The sequence below is a fragment of the Pteropus vampyrus genome, unplaced genomic scaffold (genome assembly GCF_000151845.1).
Source record: "Pteropus vampyrus isolate Shadow unplaced genomic scaffold, Pvam_2.0 Scaffold101, whole genome shotgun sequence".
NCBI classification, from domain to species: Eukaryota; Metazoa; Chordata; class Mammalia; order Chiroptera; family Pteropodidae; genus Pteropus; species Pteropus vampyrus.
Genome location: NW_011888882.1, coordinates 6,269,769 through 6,285,008, shown reverse-complemented (window position 1 = coordinate 6,285,008; position 15,240 = coordinate 6,269,769). Strand labels below are relative to the sequence as shown.

Here is a 15,240-nt window from a genome sequence, read left to right as displayed (position 1 = left end):
AAACCTTAGGCTTCCATTGTTATACCTTTGTTACTATTCCTGTTTCATTTATTGTAAAACACAGGTCTAAGTTGCAGTCAGTGTATTAGTTTGCTAGGACTGACAAATAGCACAGACTGGGTGGCTTAAACAACAGAATTTATTTCTCACAGTTGTGGATACTAGGAGTCCAAGATCAAGGTGTTGGCAGTTTTGGTTTCTTCTGAGACCTCTCTCCTTGGCTTGCAGATGGCCACCTTCTCGCTGTGTCCTCATACGGTCTTTCCTCTGTGTACACACATCCCTAATGTATCTCTTTTTGTGTCCAGATTTCCTCTTCTTAAAGGACACCAGTCAGATTTGATTGGGACCTATCCTGAGGGTCTCATTTTAACTCTTTAAAGGCCCTATCTCTAAATACAGTCGTATTCTGGGGTATTAGAGGTTAGGGCTTCAACATGAATTTTGGGAGAGCATAATTCAGTTCATAATACTCAGTAAAATGTATATAATTTACTTTCCTGCCATAGACGTTTTCAAGAATGATATATAATTGATTCTGTGAAAGTGACTTGCATGATGAATACAATTGTTTGCACTGTGACTTGTAGCAAGTTAGTTCACAAGGATGTCAAGGCACAGTCCATGAGTGCTGTATGATTTTAAGCCAGGAAAGTTGAAGTTCTTTGCAAAAGGACATCCTGATTTGTGTAAAACTTAGACGTCTTTTGCTAGTTTCTCTTCCTGTACTTGCCCTTTTAATATGGACCCTTAGAACTGCCTTCCCTTCTTACATTGTACCATCACGGTCAGTGGTCTCTTCCTTTTCAAAATCAATTGACTCTTTTTTGACCTAAATATCTCCCTCCTTCTTGAAACAATCTCTTTATTTCTGTCACCATAGTTTTCTGGCTTTTTTCCGCTTTATAGTCTTCTTTTCCTCTTGTTCTCCTTCCTTTTCTGAAATCTTTTCTACTTATACTCTTCCTTTAGGTGACATCTTCTATTCTCAATGACTTTGTATACCATCTATGTGCTTTTCTTCTCTTCATCCAGTTCATTACTTACATCTTCAAAATATATCTTGCTTCTGTATACTCTCTTTATCTCCACTGTCATTACCCTAATCCAAATGCAACATCATCTCACACCCTGGCTAACTACAGATGTTTCAAATTATAGGCAGTTTAACAGCGATTAAGAGCCCTGGCTTTGAAATTGAACTGTCTAGATTTAAATCTTGGCTCCACCATTTAGAAGCTATATGACCTTGGGTGACCTCTCTACCTCTATTCCTTCATTTACAAAATGGGAATAATAATAACCTACCTCATAGAATTTTATGAGGATTAGATGAGACAATGAATGTACAGAGCTTACACTCAGCAGTAAAAACAGTAAGATTTGGCCATTCTGTACTTTGAGGCCCTCCCTCTACTTCATTGTGAACTAGCTGTGACTGACTTTGCTCTCTTATTTTTTGAGGGAACAGCAACTTAGATAGATGCAGTCTCCAATGGGGAGCAGACAGTGTATGAGCAGCAACAACTTGGAGGGATGGAGATATGGTTAGTAAATGGTAGCTGGTGCTAATAACAAAAGTTAAAAATGAAAAAGCAAAAAGCAACGAGTATTCTTGCAAACCTTCCTAAGCTTTATAACCTCTAATTTAGACTAATCAGAATGTCCTGGAAGACAGCCAGTCATGGCAATGGCTAAAGTAAAAATTGCCATTAAGTAAAGTGTGTTCTCTGCCCTCCCAGGAAAAGTCATGGAAAGTGCCTTCTTTGGCCTTGTGAATTGAGAAGGTAGTGAAATCACTGAAAATTTGCAGTTCCCCAAAATTAAGATAGGCTAATTGTATAAATTTAAATGTATTATTTAAATTTACATTTTAAAACAAGCTTTTTTTCTTAAAATTGTACTGGTGAACTATTATAACTTTTTTTTTTCAGTGTAGCTATGAATTAATTTAATTAATATTGACTAGATTCTGTTAAGTAGAATGTGTTTCTAAGATATTTAAATTACAGAAAAATGATTTAGGAAGCGATTAAAAAATTACCTGCTAAAATGACTAAAAGGTCTTTGTCTCTTATATACAAAGAGACAAACAAAAGCCTAGAATGACAAAATAAAGCTATTTTAGATTCTTTCAGATTTGGAACCCTTCTAACTAGATGATTAGAATGCTAGTGCATTAAATGGAATTACATCTTATTCAGGAATTAGATTCAGAAATTGATATATCCAAAATTACCTTTGAAAATCCCTTAGGAAGCTAGTACATTGGAGTTCAAGGATCAGTCTTAGAGAATTGGGTTATATGGGTGGCTTGTCTTAACAGCTATGTTGTCTTTTAGAATATATACTTTCTCTTTGAACCCTAGAGTCACTCTATGTATAGAGAGATGTTCAGATGATGAGATGTATATGAATCTAGGATCAACTAAGAAGCCAGAAAATTCACACCACTCGTGTAATGCTCACTCCAGGGCATATGTTCATTGCAAATCATATGTTCATTGCAGAATTGTCCATACTATTTATACAGTAAATAGTCATTTTTATTTCTTTTATTGCTGAGCTTGTTATAGTTGAATTTGTGATAATTTAATTCATAAAGATACAACTCCACAGCATGTGATTTTGTATTTATGTTAAAGTTTCACTTGCATATTTGTCTGTTTTTGTCATTCAAATAAGAAAGAAGGATGCTGTACTATATCATTCCTTTATTCTCTACAGATAATGGATTCTGAATTAATGCATAGTATAGTTGGAAGCTATCTTAAACCTCCAGAAAGTGTCTTTGTTCCATCATTCACCGAGAATGATGAGTCCTCTCAGAATCACCACTCTGTGAACTTTGAAGTAACCTCTCCTAAAATGCTTCATAGTCCAAATAGCCAAGGTAATGTTAATAGAAAATCTTACTTAAAATTAGGGGAATAGTTCATATTATGTGATAAGTTCATAAAACTTTACATTTTTATGTAAAAAAGTAATAAAATTGTGTATTTAACTAGTCATAATAAAACAACTTATTTTGATTCTATTGCTAAAAGTTTCTATAAACTTAGGCAAGTTATTTAAGATTTTTTATTTTGGCTTCTTCAGCTGTAAGATGACATATATCACAGGTTTATTATAAAAACATCATTAGAAAACAGAAAAAACCTTTGAAGAATAAAAGGTCAGATTTGAAATCTTTCTAAACTAGATGATTAGAATACTAGTGAATTAAGTAGAATTGTATCTTAATCAACGATTAAATTCAGAAATTGCATGTATCCAGAATTACCCTTGAAAATTCCTTAAGAAGCCAGTACATTGAAGTAACTACAAAATACAAGAATTGTAACTAAAAATATAAACTTACGTAGATATTAAAACTGAATTAGGAAAATATTTATGACTCTAGGCATACCTTATGCCATACAAATTACTTTCTAAGATGCTGATTATCGCTTTGTTTTTTAATATTCTATAATAATGGTTGTCATAATAAACAGACTAGCCTTGTAGAGCAAACCATAGGAACTAATTCAAATTAGTGAGCGAGCTACAGGTACCTTATAAAGAGCAATAAATATAATTTCTTTATTAATTTGTAAAAAACTTATCTCTAGCAAATATCTAATTGTATATAAACTATATGAAAGTTAACCTATAACATTTATTTATATTTCATTCATAGTTTGAAGTTATAACTGAGTAGAAAGTGTAAGATAATATTTAAAGATTTTATAACTCTGAGCTTATCTGAATCGTGACAATATTAACATAGCGAATAAAAATCATAGTAGTTCATGTACTAATAATCTTTCAAGCCTGACATCAGATAACCCACTGGATTATAATTTTTTTTCCAGTGGAAGAAACTGTGTTCTACCTCATTTATACTGATTATTAACACTGTATCTTGGACAAAGGAACAGTATATGTTTTTGGTTTGATTAAAACTGAAACACATCAATAACTGAGAAAAACTTTTAACTTTAAACTTAAATATCCATGTTAATTAGTGGATACTATATTTTAATTTTCTTTATTCATACTCAGACTTGTGTACCTCCCAGACTATAGATTATCTTGTCTTTTAATTTGAAAAATATTTATTTTATTAGATTAAATTGTGATCATTAACTTTACCAAACCTAGAAAAACCACTAAGTACAATCGTAAATATATTGTTTTTACAAGCTGTTTTAGGGAAAATTTCTCCCTCTTTAGAGTTTTAGTTATTATTTTTCATTTTTATGAGGAATATACCTACATTTTCTGGCTCACTAACAAAAATATACTACTCACTTTTATATGATTGCGAGTGTTCAGAATTTTTCATTTATAATATCAAGGAATTTTTTTTTCAACAGCTCTTATTTTAGCCTTAAAAACTCTCCAGGAAAAGATTCATCGTTTAGAGTTAGAGAGAACACAAGCTGAGGATAACCTGAACATTCTTTCCAGAGAAGCAGCACAATATAAAAAGGCCTTGGAGATTGAAACAAATGAGAGAAATCTGGTACACCAAGAACTGATAAAGCAGAAAAAAGGTGAGCGAATTCAGTAGTTCACAGAAACAAAGAATTACTAAAGTTTACAATTTGAAAATAATCTTAAGTCTAAGCAGATTTACTCAAATATGTTTGTTCTTATATATACATTCAAACCTTGAGTTCTTGTTCTCAGACATATTTATATTTGCAAGAGATGGATATAATTTTGAACTTACTTCTGTTATATGTTATCCTGGTTCATAAATCTGTTCGATTAAAAGAACAATTAAGTGTTTAGACAAGTCATATTTAGAAATTAGAATATTTTCAGAATACCAACAAAATTCAGTTTAACCTACATATAATTGAAATACTTTATTGTTTCAGTTAACACTAGTTTTAAAAATTTGAGCTATAAAACAACACTAGTAATTAAATAATATAAAAACAATAAAAGTGAATTAAAAAATTCTGTTTAACTTGAGAGGTTAATTAGAGGAAATTGACAAGTCACTGGAGACTCTGGAAATTATGAAAAAGACATCTAGACAGAAGTTTTAGAGATTTAGAACATAAGTTCTTTACATAATTTCACTTAAAAACGTACAGCTTTCTTTTTCTTTGTAACACTACACTCATCATCATAAACTAAGTTTGTGTTTCACTTATAAATAGAATGAAAAAATGGAGGAAATTTTTCTGAGGTAATTGGATAAAGTGGAAGAAAGATCTGAGGAAAATAAAAAATTAAAGAATTAAAAAGAGGTTGTTTATACTTTATGGAATTCATTGTGCTGTCAGTAGTCAAGAGCAGAGGAAATGGGAATAGTAGAATGCTTATACCTGAGTTTCTTGAAAGAAAAGAAATGCAGAGATAGGGAAGAGACTTTAGGTCCTCTTTTTTCCAGATAGTATCATTTCTCAAGAACAGCCAGGATTATCATCCTACAAAATCACTGACATCTTCCCCTTTCAGATGTATGCCCTATTGATCTTTTTTTTTTTTTTTTGGTGGGGGGGATAATGATGAATCAATTGGATATAATTAATGAGATATTCACAAAAATGTTTATAATTCCAGGAGAGTCAGTACTTAGAACTAAAAAAGTTTTGAACTTTTAGCTTTTGATTGAATTCGTATAATACCTTCTTGTGATAACCAAATCTCTTATCTATGAGATAATCAACTAATTAACTCATTATTCCTTTTTCTTTTTCATAGATATAAGTATACAATTAAGCTCAGCCCAGTCTCGCTGTACTCTCCTAGAGAAGCAACTAGAATATACAAAGAGAATGGTTCTCAATGTAGAGCGAGAGAAGAATATTATCCTAGAACAACAGGTGAATGAATTTTCTGTAAGGAATGTAATATAATTTAATATGTTTTTGAAGGATATTTAATGACTGTATGGTGACAGATGGTAACTAGACTTACTGTGGTGATCATTTCACAGTGAATACAAGAGTCCAATCACTGTGTTCTACACCCAAAGCTAACATTGTTTGTCTGTTATACCTCAATAAAAAAAGTAAAATGTAAACTATATGACACAAATTAGACACATAATAAAAGCTGGTAAATTTTTATTTACCAGGGGTAAATAAAAATTTACCAGCTTTTATTATGTTGTTATGTTAATAAGGTGACTTATTAACATAATAAGGGGGTGGATAGTTAATGTCTTTTTATAATCTTAAGTAAAGTAGGATATAAAGCCATATATAGGTATCTACTTACAGTAATGTAGACTAGGTCATTTGGACCAACCTTTCCATAGAGGAAAACAGAATGTTTAAGAAAAAGACAAAGTGAAAGAGAAAGGAAAAATTTACAAAGGCATTGGAGAATTACTGAGTCAATAAAAAAAAATCACCAATTCAGAATCTGTGTGCAGAGTTAAATCCAAAGGGGCTGGCCTGATATTTCAGGCATCTTCCTTCTGCGGGCATTTCTGATTCCAGAACCGTCAGATGCGGGAAGTGGGACTGCAAGTTTAAACCCTCTAATCACATGATTGGGTCTCCTGGCGACCAGCCCCTTCCTTAGATGCTTTCCTGGAGTCACCTTATTAACATAACAACAGACGTTTTTACTACTCTCAACACTGGAAATTCCAAAGGTTTTGGGAGCTATGAGCCAGGAACTTAATGAGGATTAAATATCTGATGAATCACAATATCACAATGGTCAGTTATTCCTTAAAGAAAATTAAGAAACAAGAAAACAATGTATTTACCCACATTTTTACCATTTTTGGTGCTTTTTATATATATAGATTAGATTTTCCATGTGGTTACATTTTTTTTCAGTCCGAAGTACTTCCTTTAAGTATGCTGAAAATTCCCTTAGCATATATTTGTCTGGAAAAGTATTCCACCATCATTGGTGAAGGATATTTTCACTGGATATGGAATTTTAGTTGACAGCTTTTTTTCTTTCAGCGCATTAAAGATGTTGTCTCAATTGTCTTCTGGCTTTCATAGTTTCTTATGAGAATTGTTATCTACATTGCTTGTTTCATTATTTTTTAATAGACTTTATTTTTTATAACAGTTTTAAGTTTATAGAAAACTGAGTGGAGAGTACAGAGAGTTCTCATACACCCCCTGTCCCCTCACAGTTACCTCTGTTATTAACATCTCGCCTTAGTGTGGTAATAAATACCATTATAAAACAATATGTAGATATGCATATATATGCATAACTTTCCATTTCTCCATGTTCTCTATATGTTTCATTCTTCTGATAGCTGCTTTTCTATGTTATAATTAGAGTAAGTCAACGAGTAGGCTTGGTCACCCTATATACAACACTTTATTTAATATAGGTTTCCCTAATGATGTGTTTCTTAGTCAAAATGTTATGTAAAGATGCACAGGTTTTTTTCCATTGATACTAATATAGCACATCTTTTTTTGCACATTATACTCTTTAAAAATATTTGATTTTCTCGGTTTCTTCTGGTAAGCACCTGAAGTATGTGTATTGTACATACATGTTTATGACATTTATATTGTGCTTTGATTTCTCAGAAGTTGTATTAATCTTGAGCCATTGGCATCAGTTGCCAAATTCAGGGGTTTTTTGTTTTTTGGTTTTTTTTATCCTTTCCAGGCCCAGCTTCAAAGGGAAAAAGAACAAGATCATATGAAGCTGCAAGCAAAACTTGAAAAGCTTGATGTCTTAGAAAAAGAATGTTTTAAGCTTACAGCAACTCAAAAAACTGCTGAGGTAAGTTTCCACTTATTTCTTTGAAGTGGTGATGCCAGGAATAAATCTTTTGTGTTTGGCTCTCTATGTGAATATACAGTAAATCTTAGATTTATAAAACTTCATTAATCCAGATATGAATTCCTGCCTATAGAGATGAAAAGTTAATATATTCTGTCACAGCATGAATGAGCTTGCCTTTTGATGTGAAATTGTAATTTTGGCTTCTTCTGAGATGGCAGAACATTTTCATTTGTCAGATAATTTACCTAAAGGATATTGAAAAGATTGTCTTTCACCACTTGCAGTTAAGTTAAGCCTATCCTAGATCCCATCCTGAAATGCCCTCTCTTTTTTCCACCCAAATCCTATCCATTCCATAGGATTTTTCGAGATCCTGTTTCCTCTATGAAGCTTTCCTTGAGTTCAACACTCAGAAAAGTCTTCCTTTGATTTAGTACTGTCCTCCTATACTGAACCACACCAAGGACATAAGATGAAATATTTATGTGTATAAGTGTATATATCGTCTGGGTTAAATCCTATTCATTGCTTTGTTATTTTATTGCTTCATGTATGTTACTCTTGTTTTCCTATGTGTACACTATTAGCTCTTAAGTAACAAGGACCATATCTTATATTTCTAAAGTCTTCCTATCCCCTCTCTCCTCCAACAACTGTACCCTTATCATATGCGCAAGATAGACATTTATTGATTTGTCTATGTTTTAAATGAAACATCAAGACCCAAGACTAAAATTGTTTGACCTTCCAGACCTTTAATACCCACCTCCCAAAGTTTCATCATTATGACTTTATTGCTGGACATTAATAACACCTACACATATTCATTCTTTGCTTTCTGCTTTGATTTGCCAAACTATTAAGAATCAAGACCCCAAGGACTATTTGGAAAAGGAACAAAGGGATATATGGCTCTAGTTTTTGTATAATAATCCTAGATTTTTGTACTATTTTGCAGGACAAGATTAAACATTTAGAGGAAAAACTTAAGGAAGAAGAACATCACCGTAAGCTATTTCAAGACAAAGCTTCTGAGGTAGAGCACCATATCATCTACCACAATAAACCACATGTTTTACTCTACTTGTTTTCTATTACCTGAAGCCTATATTCTAGACTCGAATTTCTGTTTCTTAGCTTGTTAGTTTTGTTTCTTTTTTCCATGACAATGAAATTCTCAATAAGTCAGCTAGTAGTACATCCATGTACTTGAATGCATTGCCAAGAGGTCTTTTGGTCTTTTGAAATTTCGTCAAATATATATATATATATAAATACACGCACTCATACATACACATACACACACACGCATATATGCATATATACATTCTCAGTTGAAAGAACTCTTGGTTATAGATTGTTTTCTGTTTGGTTGGTATATATATTAAATAATTCATTCTCTTATAAACAGAAAATGATTGTAATTACCAATAGATTTAATGACTTTCACACAAAAATAGTATTTTAGGTTTTCTTTTTTAAAAAGCATTTTTATCCCTATAAACTGAGACCTGGTCTTTCATTATAATGTTTTTGAAGAAGCTTGTTAAAAATCAATTTTATAAAGTTTTGTCTTTAATGTTATAGCTTCAAACTGGACTTGAAATCAATAGAATTTTAATGTCTTCAGTATCAAATCCAAAAAGATCTAAGGAAAAGAAGAAATCTTCAAAGGTATACAAACCCTTTATTTTTACTTGCTAATACTTATTTATTCACTGTTGTAATGTACCTATTCGTTTCCAAAGGTGGAATTTGAAGAGATTTATTATAAAAGACATGTGATACTACTATGAAATGGAAATACAAATATGAATCAAGTGATAATGGTTTGGGGTGTGAGGACAAAAAATTCCATAAAACCTCAACAGTAGTTGAGCATAAAGCCTAGCTGAGTTTACTTGACAACAAAAGCAAGAAGCATATAATAGGTAGTATATCTGCTTTTGTGAAATAACAATAAGCATTCTACTTTCTCTAGAAAAAAACATTTTCCTAGTACTAAACTCTTAGAGAAGTATATTCTGTGATACTTTATAAAAGAAGCACTAGAGGGCACAATAGATGCCAACAACACAAAATCCTGGAAGCAGTTTTGTGTAATTCATGCACAATAAAAGGAGAAGGCTATAGTATTAAATTATAGATTTGTGAAGTCATTTCTCAAGAGAATTTATTATTATTTGTTATTTCTAGGCTCATACCCTTTGTAATTGCCTAAAAATAGGAATTGGGGAGTTAGTACTTTATAAATTGACCAATATTTTCTTTAGATGTGTCGAAGTTTTGGATATATTGTATTAAACCTTCCTATTTATGTATAATGGTAAAAAAGAAAATTTTAAATCTTTTTTATTATGATTCTGAAGTTATAGTTTTGTTAACCATTATTACTATTTATTCAATCTACATGCAGTTAGTATTTCTGTGTGCCATTTGCTGTGGGAGCAGGAATGCTGTTTGAGAATTCTGGCCACTGCCATAGGCTCACCCTATGGTTACAATAATGGAAAGAACATCATACTTAACTTTGGCTACTCTTTAATTGCATAAATAAGAATTACTGTTCAGTAGTCTGGCTGTATGTTTCAAAAATTATGTATGTTTCATAATTTTTGACTTTCATAGAATTTGCAAATTGTAATAATGAAAAACATTTTCCAAGTGCAACTTTATGTTGTTTTTTTTGCTTATTTCCTTCCTTAAATATTTGTTTATCTTTTTTGTACAATGAGATTAGAAGCCGCAAACCCAAATAGAAAATTGCAAATAAGTAATTTGCAAGTGGAAAAAATAGTCATTTATTTTTATATTTATGTTTTATGGCATCCTTTGATGAGTTAGTAGAATTTTTTTTTAACTTTTCTATTCATTGTAAAAATAATGAAGGTATAGGAAGAAGTAAGGTAAAATAAATGAAGGAAAGAAAAGGTAGCTCCTGGAAAAGAAGAAAAAGAGTAACTAACTGCAAAATAATTTTATAAAAGTAATTAGTTTGAATCCCAGGTTCATAGGGTCTGCAAGCAATAATGCCTCCCATTAAAGAATGTCAGGAGCACTAATGTTGCTGAAGGTTGAATCAAATCATAGGAGACCTCTATGAGAGTCTTGCTTACCTCACTGCTGACACTTCCTCCATATCTTGAACGTAGTTCTTTCAACTCATACATCTTGATTTACATAGATTGGTACTTCTAGCTGGTAAAGAGATAAATAAGACAGATAAAGTAAATAAATACATAAATATTACAGAGAATGTGATAAAATTTAGTAGAGGTGTAAACGAAGTGTTGTGTTTCCTACAAAGAATATATGAAGAGGTCATGCAAGAGGCAGCATTAAAGGCAGCCTTGAAGAATTAATAGGTATTGATAAATAGAGATGAAGAGAGGTGTATTATGGTTTGAAGATATAGTTGGTTTTTCCACGAACCCACAGATGATTGTCCAGTACTGGGGATGAGATGGTGTCATGGTGAGAGTTAAAACTGAAAATATAACTTGAGATGAGATTATGGCTGACCTTCAGTGCCATGTTAAGAATTTGAACTTTTATTCTGTAGCAGCTGGGAAACATTGAAGGCTTTTGAGATGAGTAAGGGCATGATTAGAGCCTAAATTGTATCTTCCCTCCTTTTCCAGAGGTAACCACAATTCTTATTTTGTGTTTATCATTATCTGGCCTTTTTTTTTTTTTAATCACTTTGCCAAATAGATATTTCCAAAAAAAATATTGTTAACAGTTTTACATAACCTCGAACTTTATATAAATGGACTTATTCTGTTATTGTTCTTCAGCAACTTGCTTTTCCACTCAACATTAAGTTTATGAGATTCATCCAATTGATGTATATACTTGTGGTTCACTGCTTTTTATTGCCCTAAATGCTTTATTCTTTCTTCTTTCAATGATCATTTGGATTGTTTCTCACTTTTTGTTATTATAACAATACTGTCATGGACATTCTGCACCTGCCTCCTGGTGTATATGTGCTGGAGTTTCTCTTAGATGCTGGGCCATGAGAGTCGTGCCCCTTAATTTTGCAATACAATATCCAAAGTGATCAGACCAGTTTATGTTCAAGCTAGCATTTACTGTTGTTCCATATCCTTACCATAGGTGTCTTTTTTTGTTTTGTTTTTTACTTATTACTTTTAAATAATTATAGATTCACAGGAGATTACAAAATTACATAGGCAGGTCCCATGTATCTTTAATCAGTTTTCCCCAATGATAACATCTGGCATAACTATAATATAGTGAAAAACCCAGGAAATTGACAGTGGTACAATACACAGAACTTATTCAGATTTCACCAGTTTTATATTCACTTTATTTGTGTGTGTGTGTGTGCGTGTGTGTGTGTGTGTGTGTGTGTGTGTGTAGTTTTTATCACGTGTCTATTCATGTAACCATCGCCACAGTCAACATACAGAACTATTCCACCACCATAAAGCTCTTTCACGCAATCCATTTATAGCTATACATCCCCTTCCTTAACCCTTAACAACTTCTAATCTGTTCACTATCTCTATAATGTCATTTCAAGAATGTTATATAAATGAAATCATACAGCATGTAACCTTTTGAGATTGGCTTTTTCACTCAGCCAGTTCTCTTGCAATCCATCCTAGTATCACCACATTTTTTTTATTTTCATGTAGTATTTCATGTTATGGATATACCACAGTTTAACCATTCATCCGTTGAAGGAGATTTGGGTTGTTTTCAGTTTTTGGCTATCACAAATAAAGCTCTTATGAACATTGGTGTACAGTTTTTTGTGTGAACATAAGTATTCATTTTTCTGGGAGAAATATCAAAGAGTGCAATGGCTGGGTCATTTGATAACTATATGTTTAGTTTTACAAGAAGCTTCCAAAGTTGCTGTATTATTTTGTATTCCTACCAACAGTGTATGAATGATCCAGTTTCTCTACATTTTTGTCAGCATTTGGTGTTTTCACTATTTTTTATTTTGGTTGTTCTGATAGGTGTATAGTAATATTTCATTGTAATTTGCATTTTCCTAATGGCTAATGATGTTGCATAACTTCATGTGTTTATTTGCCATCTGTATGTCTTCAGTGAAATTTCTAGGTTTTGCCTATTTTCTAATCAGATTATTTATAGTTGAGTTTCGAGACTTCTTCACGTCATAAATATCTTCTAAAATATTTGTATTTACTTTTCCTTGTCAATGTTTAGAAAACTAAATGTTTAAAAAGAGAACCACCTCAGCAAATTTATTCAAAGTTTGAATCACCACCCGTTGCAGCTGAGAAGGTAAGAGGGGGAAAATGAAGATACTTTTTCCAAAAAAACTCCTACTTTGTTCTAAGATCTCTTTAAATGCCATCAGTCATTTGAAATTGTTATCAGCTCTTTCCCCAAAGTCTGCCAGTGCAAGTCATTCTGTTAATGCAAGTATGCAAAACCTCCTGCAGATGGTGCAACACTATGGGCCACACATTCTTCAGAAACCTGCTGAAGTTATTGAGCGTAGGTGTCTCTACAAGCCTACTAGAACAACTTCCCAGTGTAAAGCTGTAGCTCCTGACTCAAAAAAATCTATTTCCATTTGTGACAATTTGTCTGAACTTTTAGTGGCAATGCAAGATGAGCTGGACCAAATGAGTATGTAAGTATTTTATTCTTTATCAGAAGAAGTAGCAAAATATTTAGGTATCTTTTTTTCTTAGTCTTAAGAACAATGCTACTTATAAATTCTTAATGGCCTTACTTAGTCATTTGGACTTATTTTGATCTGCAGATTTATTGTCACTGATTTTTCATTGTATTTATTGATACTACTGTATTTAAATTTTCAACTGTGTGTAATTACTGCTTTTCCAATCTAAGGAGTTTCTGTATTCCCAAAATCTGAATTTATAGACAAATATTACTGTCATGCTAATAAATAAGATCTGGTGGTCTTAAATTATTTAACTTACAAAAGCTTTTATAAGAAAGGGTTTGTTTTTGTTTTTGTTTGTTTATAATAGTTTAGATAAATGAATGATTTTATTAGACAAATAGCAATATGATTTCTTGTTTTAGACTCTGGCTGGTCTGCATTACAAGTTTTGAAGCATCCCTAGTAAACAAAATTCTGTATGGGATACATATTTTAAGCCTCAAGTTTAAATATATATTCAGCAAAAATTCTGGAAAATATGTGATTTGGCTAGCCAGCTAGTTGAACTAACACCTCTATAGAAGATATAACTAGTTCTAGTAACAGTATTTCTTTCAGCAGGCTATCACCTAATCTAGGGATTTCTCAGGCAAATATTTCAATAGCTGCAGTTCTTCCAAAGACCCTACATTAATAATTCTAAAGTTGGAACTAAAGAGATTCCTTTAATATCTCTAGCTAAGGACTTTAGAATATTTTGCTACATTTAACTATGACCGTCAAGAATTCAGACTTTTTTTTTAGATTCTTTATGACCTTAAGTCTAAGATATTTCTAAATGTATCTAATCTCTAATCACAAGAGCCTGTTTATATTTACCATAGGTTTAATTAGATAGTCTGAACTATAAAAAAGGACTGTCTTTGGAGATTAATATTTAACTCTAACTAAAATTTATGATTGAACAGAATGTTGTTTAATTATGGCAAAGACATATACCATAAACTGTAATGGTGCTTGATATTTGCTTTTCTGTCATAGAGAGCACCAAGAACTACTGAATCAAATGAAGGAAGCTGAAAGCCATTCAGTCTGTGAAGACTTAGAATGTGAACTAGAACATTTAGTAAAGAAAATGAAAATTAAAGAAGAACAAATTTCCAAACTGTTGAAGCATCAAGACAGTGTAAGAAGGCTTTAGTAAAAGATTTTAATAAAAAGATAATATACATAGATTCAGTGTTATATCTCTGTATGACCTTCCTAATTTGAGGTCTGTATGTGTGACTTAGTGATAAAATGATAAGAATCACTTGGGCTTATTATAGAATAAAGCCATCTATCCCATTGGAATAATATGTCCTCCTATGTAACTCTCCAAGATAATATAATGGAAAGGGAGAAAGTTTAGTTATGTATTCAAAAATATCTTTGGGAAAATTGTGAGATAGGCCGAATTTGCTTTGCAGGCCTCCCAGTTACTCTTTCAGCATTCTTTCCCCTTATCCCTCCCTCCCCTAATGCCTTAACGAAGCCCCTTATGTTGACAAGTCTCTTATTCATTTCCATACACAATCCTGGCTCCTTAAGCAGTACCCCAATCCTTAAACCACTATTTCCACTTTTCTGGAACAAGCTTGCTGTGTTGCATTACCTGAGGACCCGTGCTCAGCTAGCTATGATGAGTTGGTGAGGGGGACGCTATCCTTGCATGTGAATTCTTAATAACTAAGAATGGCATAACAATTTCAATATTTTAACAGTGGAATAATGAACTATTATAATATTTTATCCCAAGACAGTGACTCCATAGGTTGGATTAGTAGGATCATTATACTGCTGGAGCAGAAGACAGAAGGAGTCTTTCCAGAAACCCTCAAGTC

General features: G+C 32.2%; 1 protein-coding gene across 10 annotated transcripts in view; it reads left to right on the top strand.

Annotated features, from left to right (window-relative positions):
* CEP57L1 (centrosomal protein 57 like 1) overlaps positions 1-15,240 on the top strand; it is a 52,830-nt gene that overhangs the window by 32,599 nt on the left and 4,991 nt on the right. For 7 of the 10 annotated variants that reach the window (XM_011364846.2, XM_011364842.2, XM_011364843.2 and 4 more), the window contains 9 exons: positions 2,728-2,893; positions 4,359-4,538; positions 5,704-5,825; positions 7,600-7,716; positions 8,678-8,755; positions 9,307-9,393; positions 12,928-13,005; positions 13,167-13,360; positions 14,399-14,543. In XM_011364846.2, the coding sequence (XP_011363148.1) occupies positions 2,731-2,893; positions 4,359-4,538; positions 5,704-5,825; positions 7,600-7,716; positions 8,678-8,755; positions 9,307-9,393; positions 12,928-13,005; positions 13,167-13,360; positions 14,399-14,543 (1,164 nt within the window). In that variant the 5' untranslated portion in view covers positions 2,728-2,730. The remainder of the gene's footprint in view (positions 1-2,727; positions 2,894-4,358; positions 4,539-5,703; positions 5,826-7,599; positions 7,717-8,677; positions 8,756-9,306; positions 9,394-12,927; positions 13,006-13,166; positions 13,361-14,398; positions 14,544-15,240) is intronic. The other 3 variants (XM_023533398.1, XM_023533400.1, XM_023533399.1) reach the window with 3 other exon arrangements.